This window comes from Coenobita brevimanus, chromosome 78 (genome assembly GCF_032717465.1).
Source record: "Coenobita brevimanus isolate Jiangsu-jjx chromosome 78, ASM3271746v2, whole genome shotgun sequence".
Lineage (NCBI taxonomy): Eukaryota > Metazoa > Arthropoda > Malacostraca > Decapoda > Coenobitidae > Coenobita > Coenobita brevimanus.
The window spans coordinates 15,979,820-15,995,321 of NC_137031.1; the positions used below are offsets into that span (position 1 = coordinate 15,979,820).

At 42.1% G+C, this 15,502-nt stretch overlaps 1 protein-coding gene across 1 annotated transcript in view; it reads right to left on the reverse strand.

The window, feature by feature from the left end:
• The window catches only part of LOC145408709 (adhesion molecule nephrin-like), a 329,089-nt gene extending 314,298 nt beyond the window's left edge, over positions 1 to 14,791 (reverse strand). Inside the window, exons 1-2 of the mRNA XM_080279376.1 lie at positions 14,788 to 14,791; positions 13,937 to 14,069 (exon numbers count right to left, since the gene is read on the reverse strand). Coding sequence (XP_080135502.1) covers positions 13,937 to 14,069; positions 14,788 to 14,791 — 137 coding nt within the window. The remainder of the gene's footprint in view (positions 1 to 13,936; positions 14,070 to 14,787) is intronic.
• Between the last annotated feature and the right edge of the window lie 711 nt (positions 14,792 to 15,502).

The window sequence follows — 15,502 nt, forward strand, 5'->3', positions numbered from 1 at the left end:
GCCCCAAAAAGGATCATTGGATCTGTTGTTGTTTCCTGTTTTTTGCACTCTTTTGCACTCATTAAAAATTTGGTTTAGATAAAACAGAATTTCTGTAACCAAACCAACGAAATCAACTAATAAATTATCCTCTTTACTCAAACAAAAGACTTGAATGTCAAACACATACTTAGGATATAATTAGCCATCCCAAAATTCTAAGGCACTCTGGATACACACATGACTTTTTCCCAGAATATACTTGTGAGTAAAATCAATACAATGGCACCTCGTAAAGTGACTATAGTAGCCGCAGCGAGAAATGAACGCTGTGGTGGGGCAGCCGGTCATCCGGGGATTCCCCCACTGTAGCCATATCTACATGTCACCGACCATCGGCCACCGCTGCAGCCCCGCTCCATGATCCTTACCCTGTGTCTCTGGCTTTCGCTTTCTCTCTCGGTTTCTATATAAACTGCTGTATTTCCGAAACTAATTATGAAATTATTATGACTTTTGTTCCACACCACCTTTGAGGTAAAAATCAAGGAGAGTTTTCTGTATAAAGGTTTCCCCCCCCTCCTAAATGTGGCATATGAGCGGGGAAGTGCGGCCTTGCCGATACCTCCGCCTGACCTATAATTATACACTCGCCAGAACTGACCTGCCCTCAGACAAGGGGGGGGAAACCTTTATACAGAAAACTCTCCTTGATTTTTACCTCAGTGGTGGTGTGGAACAAAAGTCATAATAATTTCATAATTAGTTTCGGAAATACACCAGTTTATATAGAAACCGAGAGAGAAAGAGAAAGCCAGAGACACAGGGTAAGGATCATGGAGCGGGGCTGCAGCGGTGGCCGATGGTTGGTGACATCCTACCTCTATGGTCGGTGACATGTGGATATGGCTACAGTGGGGGAATCCCCGGATGACCGGCTGCCCCACCACAGCGTTCATTTCTCGCTGCGGCTACTATAGAAGCCTTGAAAACACTCTGAGACAGTATCTGTCAACCGTCTATAAATAATTCATTACAGCAAATATGAATTCCCTAGTGGAAGATGGGCCCCAACCCAAACGAGTACAAATATGAGTAAGCTTCAAACAATACAAAAACACAGCTCTGAGAATAATAACTGAATACATTAAGTCCCCAGTTATATACCACCGACTTTCTGTCATATATTACTTTAAAATGAGAGGCACACAGTTCATCGCTTCAGTTCAAGACACATCTCATCCTTGTAGATTCGTGCTGCTTCATCTCCTCGAAGACAGATTAAAAATAATATCATTGGTCTAACAATACAGAGAGTATCTAAACAACATCCCTCCCCCATACACCTACACTTTACAAACACAAATATTAAAGCAGACACCACAGCCTTCCAAATCCTACAAACAAATAGAATACTTCCTTAACCACAGCCAGACATGTGTCCTTCATAAACTAACCTACAGGAAGAGAGAGTAATACAACTACCCAAACTGTGACGCGGCTACCTCCCTTTCGTGCCACAATGCCAACACAAAATATGACTTACAAGCACTCTGCTATACCCACACTGCAAAGCAACCCCCATCCCCGCACACACACAACAAGGCATTTCAACATTTCATGTACAACACTGTCACAACACACACACACTCACAATCCTGCAACAGAACCTCAACAAAATAACTGGTAAAAGAGGCTTGTTTACTGCAGTCTACTGCATTCAAGTCTAGTTGCACCTGAGGTTGCAACAACAACAAAAACTCACACAGCTTAAACTAAGTAAAAAAAAAAAATGTAGCTACATGTATAACCGTAAAGAAGCGCGTATAATTGTAGAGAGGCACCAATTACTAATATAAAAATTTTTATCGTATGCTACTAAACATTAAAAAAAGAAATCAACAAGGATGAAGGAAGAAAAAGAGAGAGAGAAAAACGAAGAGAAATAAACATTTAACAAGGTAAACAATGCAACAAGGTAGGAAATCAGGGCAAAAGAAGAAAGAAGGACGGCAGTATCGGAAAAGGAAGCAGAATGAAACCCCGAAAGAGTAGTAAGAGAGGAGGACCAGGAAGCGCAAACAACGAAGAAAGAGGAAAAATATATATATGAACGAGATGATTGTCAATAAGCAGAGCCATGGTCAGGAGAGTAAAGTGGAGGACGACATGGGATAAGCCGGGGGGGGGGGGGAACAGAAGAAGGAATGGGATCAGAAAAGGAAAAGAAATAGGAAACAATAAGTATGAAATGACGATCATGTGGAAAAAATGGAGTAAGAGGGTAAAATTTGGCACTAAGAGTGAGGAAAAGAATGGAGTGACAAAAAGTTGGAAAGGGTGTAAAGAGAAGAGAAAACATGAACAGAGGGAATGAAGAAAAGAAGTTGAGAGGAAGAAGGGAACAGTGGAAAAGAAGGGGGATAAGGAAAATGAATGACATGAAGGTCAAACAAAATTGAGAGAAATGTATGGAGAAGAAAATGTGACAGGAAGCCTAGTGGAGAAATGGTGAAAAGAAGGAGTGGATAAATGGGGGTGATAAGAGGACAGAAAGGAGAAGGGATGGACAAAGAGACAGTTGGTAAAATCAAAGGGGGTACACAAGAGTGTACCGAAAATGGAGGAAAAGAGGTGAAGAGAAGCTGATGAAAGAGGGAGAAGAGAAGCTGGAAAGGAAAATGGGTGAAGAGAAGAAGAGAAGGAAATGAGGCACAAAACGAAAGAGGAGAGGGAAAGTAGTTAAGAGCTGAAGGATAGGAAAATAATTATAAGTGTACAAAAAGAAAAGGTGAATAGGTGAAATGAAGAAATGTATGAAGAGAGATATAAAAGTAAGAAAGCATGATGAGAATGTGTGAAAACTGTATGAAAAGAGATATAAAGGAAAGAGAAGGGAAGGAAAATAAATAAAGAGAAGAAGTGTAGGAAATGTGCAATGAGGGTAAGAGAAAGGGAGGAAAATTGGTGACGAGACGGGGGGAACGAGACGAGGTATAAAAGTAAGAGAAGCAAAAAGATAAATGCTTGAGCATCGTCGTACTCAAATTCACAAGGGATGTTAAGATTGATGGCCCAGGTTAGTGAAGGTAGGAGAGGCGAAGAAAGCTGGAGGGAAGAGGAAAAATCGAAGCAAATCCACAGTGGTCATGTATACAGGAGAGGATGAGTGAGAAAGAAGAGTGACCTTTATATGGCGAAGGTTCAATTTCTCTCTCTCACTCTCTCTCTCTCTATCTCTCTCTTTCCTCTTCCTCCTCCTCCTCCTCCTCCTCCTCCTCTTCGTATCTGTATACTGTATATAAAAGAGCCGCGTTGTTTGTTTGTCCTTCAATCACGCCCAAACCAAGGGCCAGAGACCCCCAGCTCTATAATTATATATATATATATATATATATATATATATATATATATATATATATATATATATATATATATATATATATATATATATGTATGAAGCCTCTGCGGTACAGTGGTAAAGTATGCGTTTTCGTACACTGAAGAACGAGGGTTCGCACCCAGCTAGGGTAATATACTTTGGGAGCGTTCTTCATGCCACGTACTGCATTGGCGGACACAAGGGGTGCTGTGGTTGCACCCAGTCGGCTTCCGCGGGCCGATTACACTTGATTCACAGACTACACACACATCCAAAGGCACTCCAACACTACAATTACACTTACAAGCACTTCTCACCCTATATATTGTACAATCTCTACTAGACAGCCTAACCCACTTGGTAGAGATACATTGGTTGTATCGTCTCCAACTCGGTTGGGATAGGCCGGTCATTCAGTGGACACAGAAACGGCTGATGAGATGAGAGATGAGATATATATATCTATCTATCTATCTATTGCCAGACGCCTCAATCCCTTACGGGGTGACGACAAACAAATCGCCTCCACGTTGCCCTGTTCCCCGCCATTTCACTGCCCTGCTCCCAACTCACTCCCCCCTCTCTCATATACCTCTCCACCTCATCCCTCCATCTCATTCTCGGTCTCCCCCTCCCTCTCTCCCCAACCACCTCACTCACATACACTCCCCTCGTCAGTCTCTCACCCTCCTTCCTCTCCACATGGCCAAACCACCTCAGTGTGTTCCTCCTAAAGCTTCCTATCACATCCACATCCACACCACAACGCTTCTTTATATCCTCATTTGTCAGCCTCTCTCTCCATGTGACTCCACAGGCTCCTCTTAAATAACTCATTTCCACTGCTCTCACTCTTGTGTCTTTCCAACAACGTCCAAACTTCACTTCCATATGTTAGAGTTGGTATCACAATACTGTCATGTGGTAACTTTTTTTTCACTTCCATGCTCACTTCCCTGTTTCTTATCACTGTTTTCAAGGAACCAGCAACCTTTCTTCCTTGTTGTACCCTTTCAAGCACTTCACCCTCCAAACTTGCATCCTTACTCATCACACAACCCAAGTACTTAAACGTACTAACATTTTCCATTTCCTCGTCATCCAACCTCACTGTATATTCACTGACTTCACTTCTATGGAAAACCATAACTTTACTCTTCCCTACATTCACCTTTAGACTGCATTTCTTACACACTCTCCCAGACTCATCCACCAAGCCTTGCAGCTCCCCTTCGTCTTCACTTAACAACAGTGTCATCTGCAAACAAAGGTACATGGAGTTTCCAAACACTGCCCTCTCTCACTCTAACATCCACTGCCCTACTTTGTACCTCTTTTATAACCCCATCCATATACAGATTGAACAACCATGGAGACATGACACATCCCTGTTTCAACCCAACCTTCAAATATAAAAATTAACTCAGTTCACTATCCACATGCACTGTAGCCTTAGCACCCTCATACATACTCTTCACAGCATTCAACAACTTCCCATCTATTCCATAATTTATAGTCTTAATACTTTCCACAATCCTTGTCTATCCACCCTGTCATATGCTTTCTCCAAATCCATGAAGGCCACATACAACTTCTTTCTCTAGAAACTCCTCCACCAATGATCTAAGAATGAATATATGATCTACAGAACCTCTTCTTTTCCTAAAGCCTCCCTGTTCTTCTCCAACTAATTCCTCTGTTATTTCCCTAACTCTGTCAGTAAGTATCCTACCATGTACTTTTCCTTTTACACTAAGAAGACAAACACTTCTTTTTCCCCTTTCCCTTTGTACAGCGGAATAATTATACCTGACTTTCAATCCTCCGAGACTCTACTTTCCTCACAGGCCAATCTGCACATCTTCCACATCCATTCTACTACTATCTCTCCCCCATGCTTCAGCATTTCACCACACACTCCATCAGTTCCTGGGGCTTTCCCCATTTTGACTTTCTTCATTGTTTCCACAGCTTCCATCCTACTGATTTCTTCCTGTCTTCTCACCTCCCTGCTTCTCCCAGTTATTCCCCACCACTTATACTCGCATTACTTTCATTCTCTATGTTCAACAATTCATTAAAGTGTTCTCTCCACCTGCCCACTTTTTCTCCCCTCTCCACTTGTAATCTACCATTTTTATTTTTCACTCCCCTCATAATATCACTGCCACCCTGTCTAACTCTCTTTACCTCTTTCCAGAACATTTTCTTACAGTCCCCCCGCTTTACACTCAAATTCCTTCCAAATACCTCATCCACCCTCTTCTTACTCTCATTTACTAATCTTTTCACCTTTTTCCTTTCTACATATAACTCTCTTCTATCTCTCATCATACTACCCAAGTACTTAAACGTACTCACATTTTCCATTTCCTCGTCATCCAACCTCACCCCTATTTCTCATTCATTCTTTATATGCTTTCTTCTTTTATGCCACAGTCTGTCTCACCTCTTCATTCCACCATGCTGTTCTTGCACCCCCTTTCGTCTTCTCTTCACCCCACAGACCACCTCACATGCTCCAGATATTTCTTCTGTGAATATCTTCCACACACCTTCCACGTCCCCCATCTGCTCCATTTCATATTTACCCAATCGTTCCTCCACTTCTCTCTTAAATTCTGCCTCTTTGTCATCCTCTTGTAACCTTTCCACTCTCCTTGCATCTACTCCTTCCTCCTGTCCTTCCCTTCTTTTCTTTCTCCTTTTTACTTGGACCTTGATTCTGACTACCAGCAAGTGGTGGTCAGAAAGTCCACTCCCACTGCTCTTGCATCCATTACACATTTTCGCATCCTTTCATCCACACACACATAATCAATCATTGCCTTCCTTTCATTCTGTTCATCACTCACCCTTCTCATCACTCGCCATGTATACTTGTGGATCAACTTGTGCCTGAAGAGGGTATTGGCTATCACCAACCCCCTCCGGGGACAAATGTCCACTAAAGCACTGCCATTCTCATTTAACTCAGTAGGCACACCCCACTCACCAACTACTCCATCCACCTTCACATTCCCTACTTTACCACTCATATCACCAATCAAAAACACTCTCTCATTCCTCTCAGACTTTTCCATGGACATTTCCATATTTGTCCAGAACTTTTCTCTCACTCTGCTTGCATGATCTTGCATTTGTGCATACATGCACACAATTGCCCACATTTGTAGTCCAACTTTCAATCTTACCCACACAATCCTTGAGCCAACTGATCCATACTCTGTTATATTCTCCTTCCATCTGTTACTCACAACAATACACACTCCTTCTTTTGTCCTCTTATTCTCACCTACTCCTGCACATATACCCTATCCAGACTCCCACTGTCTCACACTCTCTCCTTTCCATTTAGTTTCAGTTCATCCACATGCATCCACTTTCGCACCCTCAAGCACCTGGACAATTTCTCTCTCTTTCACCTCATAATTTGTACCTCTTACATTCCATACATACATTATATAGTGGTAGGTGCTGGCACTCACCATCCACTCCCTCGATGCAATGCTGCTGTTGGATGTCTGCCCTTTCCTCTCCTCCATCGTTCTTTCCCTCCAGCCTCTTCTGTCTTTCTTTCCTTCATTCTTTCCTTGTCCTTCTGCCTATGGGTGACTTTACACTCCCTCTTCTGTCTTTCTTTCCTTCATTCTTTCCTCTTCCTTCTGCCTGTGGATGACTCTACACTGAATGACGTACCAAATGGTTTTCTGTACACCAGGAAATCATTTACTACGCTAGGTGGTAACCATATAACCAAATTTTGGCGCCTGGTGGTTAATGGGTAATTATTGCGCTCCAGTCGGATTGAGCCAATGAAGGTTTATATCCAAGGACAGGTTGGGGTTGATTGCTCATGTAATGCTCTCGTATTAAATGTTGGGACCAACTGCCTAGCCCCAGGCTTATACGCTTCTCATGGGGCAATGTAGGACTGGATGATGGATATATATAGATAGATAGATAGATAGATAGATAGATAGATATATAAACTGCAAAAATTCTCAGTCTGTTTACCTGTTTGTACAGACGTCGGAATAAGTTCGTTTCCTTTTCCGTGGACTAAGGTGTTTGTAACACTGCTCAGTGGAGAGCTATCCCCTCCTCCTCCCTTCATTATAGTCCCACACTCCCCCCCCCCCCGCCACTTTTCTCTCCAACCTCATAACACAATCCAGTACCCTCCATACTCTCGCTCACAGGCAGCTATGGGTTTCTGTACTTCAAGCACCTCCCTAATTACGTGTGGTCCGAACAACTAATAAAGGAATAGTACAGTATATATCATAAAACAAGGCAGGAAAAGGTTTACTACAGTGTGTGTGTGTGTCTGAGAGAGAGAGAGAGAGAGAGAGAGAGAGAGAGAGAGAGAGAGAGAGAGAGAGAGTTAAAAGACAGGGAGCGACGGGGAGAGGGAGAGCGAGTGGAAAAATAAGAAATGAGAGGGCAGTTACGGAGAAAATAAGAAGGGGAGAGGCAGAGAGAGAACAACGAGAGCTAAGAAAAGAGACAGAGATTGAGAAGAAGAGACAGTGAGAGGTGAAATGAGATAGAACCAGTGTGAAAGAGATAAAGAAAAGGGAGATGTGAATATAAAAGCCGAAAGACAGGGAAGTAGAGACAAAAGGGGAGACAACTGAGAGAAAACGGGAATGGAGCAAACATAGAAATAGGGATAACAAAAGGAGAAAGTGGGAAAGAGAGCTACGGAACGAAATACTGAGAACGATAATGAGAAAAATTAGAAAAGGAGGCAAGGTAACAGGGAGGAGGAAGAAAGTGTGTTATTCTGGCAAGGACGCAGGGAAAGAACTAAGCAGGATAAGACGAAAGCACTGAGGCTGAGTAGAACGAATGACATTCAAGAGGGAGAGAAACAGAGAAATTAGAGAAATTTGCGGAGAGACAGTAGAGATTAAGGGTGGGAAGAAAATAGGTTAATTTTTAGGTCAAGAAAGAGGAGGGGGATGTTAAGAAGGGAAGACAAGGGGAGGGAGAGGGAGGGAGGGAGGAAAAGACAGTGGAAAGAGCAGAATGAAAGAAGAAAGTTCGGGTAACAGGGAGAGATGGAGAGAGGAGAGAGAAAAAGAGTATGCAGTTATTACTGGGGGATACAAGTAAAGAAACACGGAGAAAGTAATGGAGAAAAAAAGGTAAGACACGTGACAGATGAAAAACTAAGACAAAGTTGTGACACAAGGAGAGAAAAAGTAGAGTGAGGTAAGGAGGAAGTGACAGACGGAGAGAGAGACGAAGGAAAGGAGAAAGGGAAGAAGGTAGGTACTAAGTAGATAGCTATAAAGAAAGGGGAAGGAGGGAAAAGGAAACTGGAGATGAGACAAAGGATCCAGGGAGAGAGAGAGAGAGAGAGAGAGGGAGGGGCAGTACACAGACAGGCACACACAGATGGGTCGACAAGTATTCAGAAAGTCTGCGTTTGTGTGTGTGTGTGTGTGTGTGTGTGTGTGTGTGTGTGTGTGTGTGTGTGTGTGTGTGTGTGTGTGTGTGTGTGTGTGTGTGTGTGTGTGTGTGTGTGTGTGTGTGTGTGTGTGCTTCCGTCCCTGTGCCACTCCTATAACATTATTCCATTTTTTTCACCTGCGTATTTTCCTCCTCTCTGCTTGTTTCTCCTCTCAGTTTTTTTTTTTTTTTTTATCAGTATTTCTTCTGATTGTTGTTACCATTCCAAGTCTCTCTCTGTCTCTGTCTCTGTCGCTGTCTGTCTGTCTCTCACTCTAGGAATAAAGAGACTTTCTCACAGTCTATATCTCCTTAATACGGCCACTTCCTGAGTTGGTGTGGAATTATAGTCGACTTAAAAAGAGTTCAGGACACTAAGGTATCGGGTTCGCCTGAGGGCTGTGGGACTTTTTTAGTAGAAACTCGTAGACTACGAGGTTAGCTCATCAAAGTGTTTAAATTCTAAATGAGTTTCACAATCATTACATACAAAGTTGCTTACTCTTAACACGGACTCGGCACACAACCATGGTTGGAAGTCGTAAATAAAAAAATTTACCAGCAGAATTATGTGAAAACTTTTTCACGTGCAAGATCTCCACATGGAACTGACTCAACATGGACGTTGTTAACACCACAGTAGAGAAGTTTAAGGGATTCATCGGCAGGATCTTACACTAGAATAAATGTGAACTGGATATGCATTCCCAGGCAAACAAGAAGTACTGTATCTCCACGGTATGGGCTGCATAGTCATTAACATCCTAACTTATCCTTGTAACTCCTGTGTGTGTGTGTGTGTGTGTGTGTGTGTGTGTGTGTGTGTGTAAAAGAGGTGTCTACTACCACAATATTTAATCACTGCAGATTCTCTCTCTCTCTCTCTCTCTCTCTCTCTCTCTCTCTCTCTCTCTCTCTCTCTCTCTCTCCCTCTCTCTCTCTCTCAATATTAGTAAACCTTTTCCTAATTTGGTTTACGATATTATACTGTACTATTCCTTTATTAGCTGTTAGGACTACACGTAATCAGAGAGGTGCTTGATGTACAGAAACCCCTAGCTGGCTGTGAGCAAGAGTATGGAGGGTACCGGGTGGGGTTATGGGGTCGGAGAGAAAAGTGGAGGGGTTGGATGGGAGTGAGGGACTATGAGGAAGGGAGGAGGAGGGGATAGCTCTCCATCGAGCAGTGTTACAAACATCTTAGTCCACGGAAAAGGAAACGAACTTATTCCGACGTCTGTACCTTCAAATTAGCCGAAACAGTGCATTATAGTCAATCAATCAATCATTTCATGTGGTACCCCACGGGGTGCATAGGGTCTCGATGAATTCTTTCCACCAATATTTGTCTCTTGCCATCTCCTTCAGGTCCGATCAACACTCCTCCCCTGCTTCTCCTTTCATTGTCCTCAACCAGGTTTCCCTCGGCCTACCTCTACCTCTTCTTCCTCTAGCAGTCCACTCTGACACATCCTGTATTAAACTACCTTCTTTTCTGTATATGTGCCCCAGCCACTTCCAGCGAGACAGTCTCACATATTTATTAACTGGTTCCACTCTCGTAATATCTCTTACTCTTGCATTTGTAACTCTGTCTTGCCACTTTACCCCAAGAATCCTTCTCAGTACTTTATTTTCAAATCCTAATACTTTCTGATCACTTGCAATTGTCCTGTACCATGACTCATGTCCATAAATTAAAACTGGTCTAACCATGGACTTGTAAATTTTCGCTTTAGTATGTACCGAAAGCATATTATTATTCCAAACAGATTTCAACATTCCAACAGCTCGCCAAGCCTGTCTAATCCTCTCCTCAATTTCATTGTTTAATGATCCATTAGATGATACAATCGTTCCCAGATTTTTAAAGTTTTCTACATTCTTCACCATATTATTCCCAATTACACAATCGATTTGGTTCTCCACGTTCATATTAATAATTTCAGTCTTTCCACAATTTATTACCAATCCCACTTTTTCTCCTTCCTCCACCAGACAATCGAGCACCCTCTGCATCTCGTAAATACTTCCGCAAATCAGTACAATATCATCAGCATAGTCCAAATCCATCAGCTTCTTATTTTCTTTCCAGTTAATTCCTGCACCTGTTCTCCTTCAGGGAATATTCCATCCTCTCCTGGGGCCTTAAAATTCTTTAACTCCTTTACAGATTGTGCTACCTCTTCCAAAGTTATATTAAGGCCCCAGGAGAGGATGGAATATTCCTTGAAATGCTTAAGGTGGAAAATGACGATTTGATGAATGCGCTTTTGAAACTTTTTAATGTGGCTTGGGATAATGGTGGAATTCCAGAAGAGTGGAAAAATGGAGTGATTATAAAAATACCAAAAAAAGAGAGATTTAACTGTATGTGGAAATTGCAGGGGGATAACTTTGACACCTGCAGTTGCAAAAGTCGTTTCCAAAATCTTGTTGAACAGAATAGAGCCTGTAATTGATAAAATTTTAAGAGGACAAGCGGGATTTAGAAAGGGTCGAGGTTGTAATGATCAGATTTTTATTGTAAGGCATCTAATGCAACAAGCTATTGAGATGAAAATGCCACTTAGTATGTGTTTTGTGGAAATTTTAAAAGGCGTTTGATAGTGTTTCACTTGGAGCTATGTTGAAAATTACGAGATTCTATGGTATACCAGAAAAGTTTGTAGTGCAACAGTTTATTAATAAATGTACCTATAACGAACTAACTTAAAGAATGCGTAAAAAAAAACAGGTGCAATCGGCTCTGGTTACCAAAAATGTTGCTAAATAACACACGTCCATATCTTACATCAAGCAGGAAATGCAGCGGGTCATTCCCGTGGAGTTTCATGTCTCTGCAGAGAGAGAGAGAGAGAGAGAGAGAGAGAGAGAGAGAGAGAGAGAGAGAGAGTTTGTCTATCTGTCTGACTGTTCTCTATGGAAGTCAAGAGGGATGCATACAGAACTCACTTTAACAGCTCTGACAGGTGTAACATCTTAGAACGAATGCAAACACATTTTAAACATAAGCTAAATTGGCTCCTCTGAAGGCCAAGATTATGGTTAATCAGAAATACTCAACATGGTGGAAAGACGGTAGCCAGTTGCTGTTGATTGTCTTACTTCTATAACCATATTAGATACAGTGGGTCGGATGGGTAGACGGATTGCTGGGATGGGTGGGCAGGCTTGGTGGGTGGGTGGGTGTAGGGAAAATAGGTCCATGGTAGGAATAGGTCCATGGAGAATATAACCCTGGGAAAATGGTTTCAAGGATACAATGGTAGAGAGAGAGAGAGAGAGAGAAAGAGAGAGAGAGAGAGAGAGAGATGTGTTTGGATATCTCAGCAGCAGGGTTCCCTTTACACAAATCTCATGTAAAAATACATAAACTTTCGCATTTATGATCTTCAAAATAGTTTCTACTTTCCTGATGGCAGACTTCTGCTCCAGGTTTAATACTAATATACTTCGACCAAAAGGCATTAGGAAAACATGTAGACAAGGTTATTTCCTGTATTCCCGACGATTCATATACTATGTACTGTACATTATCAAGTGACTGAGAGTAAAGGTACACTGAGTGGGTAGGCTATATAACTGCGTTATGTTTAACTGGGAATCAGTTAACAACAAATGGGAAATGTGATGAGGGCAAGATTATCTGGGGTGGGGGGTGCTGTAAACAACTAATGGGAGTCATAGAAATTCGAGTGATACACACACTCCGTCTCAGACGTCGTATGGTGTGGAACAGGTTGGGATGATAAGATGACTGCGAATTCTCTTGTCAGTAGCTTCATCCTGGTGACCCCATCCTACACGAGGAGGGTTTCTAATATTTGTAGGCGGCTCCTATCTGATCCTTCCTGATGACCTGTCTGTTCTCTTCCCTTACTTGTCCTTTCAGACTGGTTTTGTGGCAGTGTCTTGTGTGTGTTTAGGGATACCATTCTGCAGAAGTGTTATTCTTCGGCTGAGCTTGGTGGTTGAATATCCTATGTATGAAGAGGGGAGGGATTCACAGTTCCCTAGTTTGCAAGTATGTTCATACACAAGATGACTCTTCTGCATGTTCGATGTTTGTTTTGTCCATTTGTTTTTCAAAAGCAGGTTTGATGTTTTCTAGTTTTTATAATAAATAACGAAATCGAGGATGTCTTGGCTTTACATATCTTCTGATCAGCTGTTTCATTATTCTTTCTTCTGTTAAGTATTCAGGAGGTATGTGGGCTTTGTATATAAATTGTGCTCGTTTCAGTCCAGGTTTGGTCTTTTTTCTTATCCCATTATTCTATTTCAGTCTTTATCACCCTATTAACATCTTACTTGGAATACCCGTTGTTCACATTTACCTGAGTGGCTCTGTCTATCTCTTGGTGAGTGGCACACCAACCACTTGAGTGTATGAGGACCCTCCTGACGTGGCCCTGATGGTGGAGTCCTTGTATTGTTGAGGACAGTTGTTTTTTCCATTGAGACACAATCGTGGATTTGTATGTTTTGTTTATATGCTTGTGTGGAATCTGCTGAGGCTCTGCAGGACAATCACATCCAGGAAGTGGGACAAGCAAATCCAGGAAGTGGAGCTTGCTGTCATCACTGGATTTAGTAGTAACTTTGGTCCCAGAGACTTGCTGCAGTTTTTCCTTGGTTTTCTAAGTGTTCTTTGCTATTACTCTTCACGAAGGTGAAGTTGATGCGCTTCTCATATATGAAAGGTTTGTTGATGACACTGAAAACTCCTTTTTATCAACTATGCCTAGAAAAAAAAAAATGGCGGAAAAGACTCCTAAGGGAGAACCCATAGCAACTCCATTCTTCTGCCTGAACATTCTTTCTAAAGGACAGACAAAAGGAGCCTCCTTTGAGTAGGTTTCCAGTATAGAGGTTAGAACCATCTTCGGTATGTCACATTTCCTAATGGTTATTTACCTGCTTCCTTGACTCACATAAAGTGTAAGCTATACATGCACACTTATTGTACCTTTACTCTCATGTAGGCCTACTTAGTGCACGAAACGAAGTAAATATAAGAAATAACTTTCTATTTGTGTTTTACTTATTCTTTATTTTTCTCTCTCCGTCTATCAGACTATATCATTCTATCAATTTATATCTCTTTCTCACCTGTAGATGGGTTCCTTGTTTTGGTTCCTGTACCACAGCACCACATAGACCATGTCGGATGGCTGGAAGCTGCCCACCTCACAAGGCAGCACAGCCTCCTGGCCAGACACCGCCTCCACGACCCGCCACACCACTGCAACAAACACAGAGTGAGTCACTGGCAAAATGGTTGATTGACAGGTAAGAAGTTAGGTGGAATGGATGGTAAATAGATTGGTTGACAATGTACATTCAACAGCATAACAGTAAGATGCCATCATCTTTCCTACACTGGTTAAGAATGGCTTAATACAGTTGCCAAAAAATCCCAGAATATAAAGATGTTCTTCTTTGGGGTCATTAACTCGGATGTTCCCCCAAAGAAGTAACTGCTTTTGCCGTTTCCTAAGAACACTACCAAATAAAGCGTTGATGTCATAGGTAACTAAACAAACAAGTCTAAGGTAATATATCGGCTTACAGTGCCGTTATTTAGAAGTATATCTTCCTGGTGCTGAGGTATGCTCGCCACCTGAGCCCCGTGCCTCACCTGAGTCATATATTATGAGAATTATATATTAAATTTTTTCCTAAACACTTGAGATAAAATGGATTCCTGAAGAAAACTGCATTTGTTAGCAGTATGTTTGTACGGTATGTTTGTACGTAGCAGTATGTTTGTACCATCTCCCCCTTTCCCGGTAACGACTCAGCGAGCTGCCTGGAATCACTGTCTGACTCACTTCTTCATTTCTGCAACATTCGTGGCCTTTCCTCTAACTCTCCTTCTGTTGAAAACCACCTCACCTCCTCAAAACCTCACCTTCTCTTCTTAACTGAGACTCAGCTGTCTGAGGCAACTGATAGCAAACACATTTCTATATCTCCCTACTTTCTCTATACACATTTCAAAGCCAAAGGTGGTTGTTGTGTATATGTACGCAATGACTTATCTTGCGCTCGTATTCCTGAATTTGATTCTTCTGAATTCTCTACTCTCTGGCTTCGGCATTCCTATCATTCTCTGACTAAATATATGTACCTGTGCTGTTTACCTATCCCCTAATGCTACTGACTACGAAAAATTCATCGACTCTTTTACTTCTTCAAAGGAACACATCCTATCCATTTCTCCTTTCCCTGAAATCTCCATTCTAGGAGATTTCAATGTTCACCACCACCTTTGGTTCTTCTCTCCTTGCAATGATCCACCTGGTGAACAAGCCTATATCTTTTCCATCCTTAATGACATTAGTGCAGCTTGTCCAGCACCCTACCCATATCCCTGACTGCCTTGGAGAGAGCTCCAGCATACTTGACCTCTTCCTTACAACTAATCCTTCCGTTTACATTGTCAGTCTTTCCTCTCCATTGGGCTCCTCCAATCACAACTTTATTACCTTAACCTGCTCTATCACTCCAGTATGGCCTGTGGACCCTCCAAAGAAACGTCATTTCTGACACTTTGGAAGTGCTGATTGGGAGGCCCTCAGTGAGTACTTCTTTGATATTCCCCGGAATGATTATTGCTTCCATGGCCGGGAGCCATTTGAGAGTGCTTTGTGCATTATGGAGGTTATTCTGTCG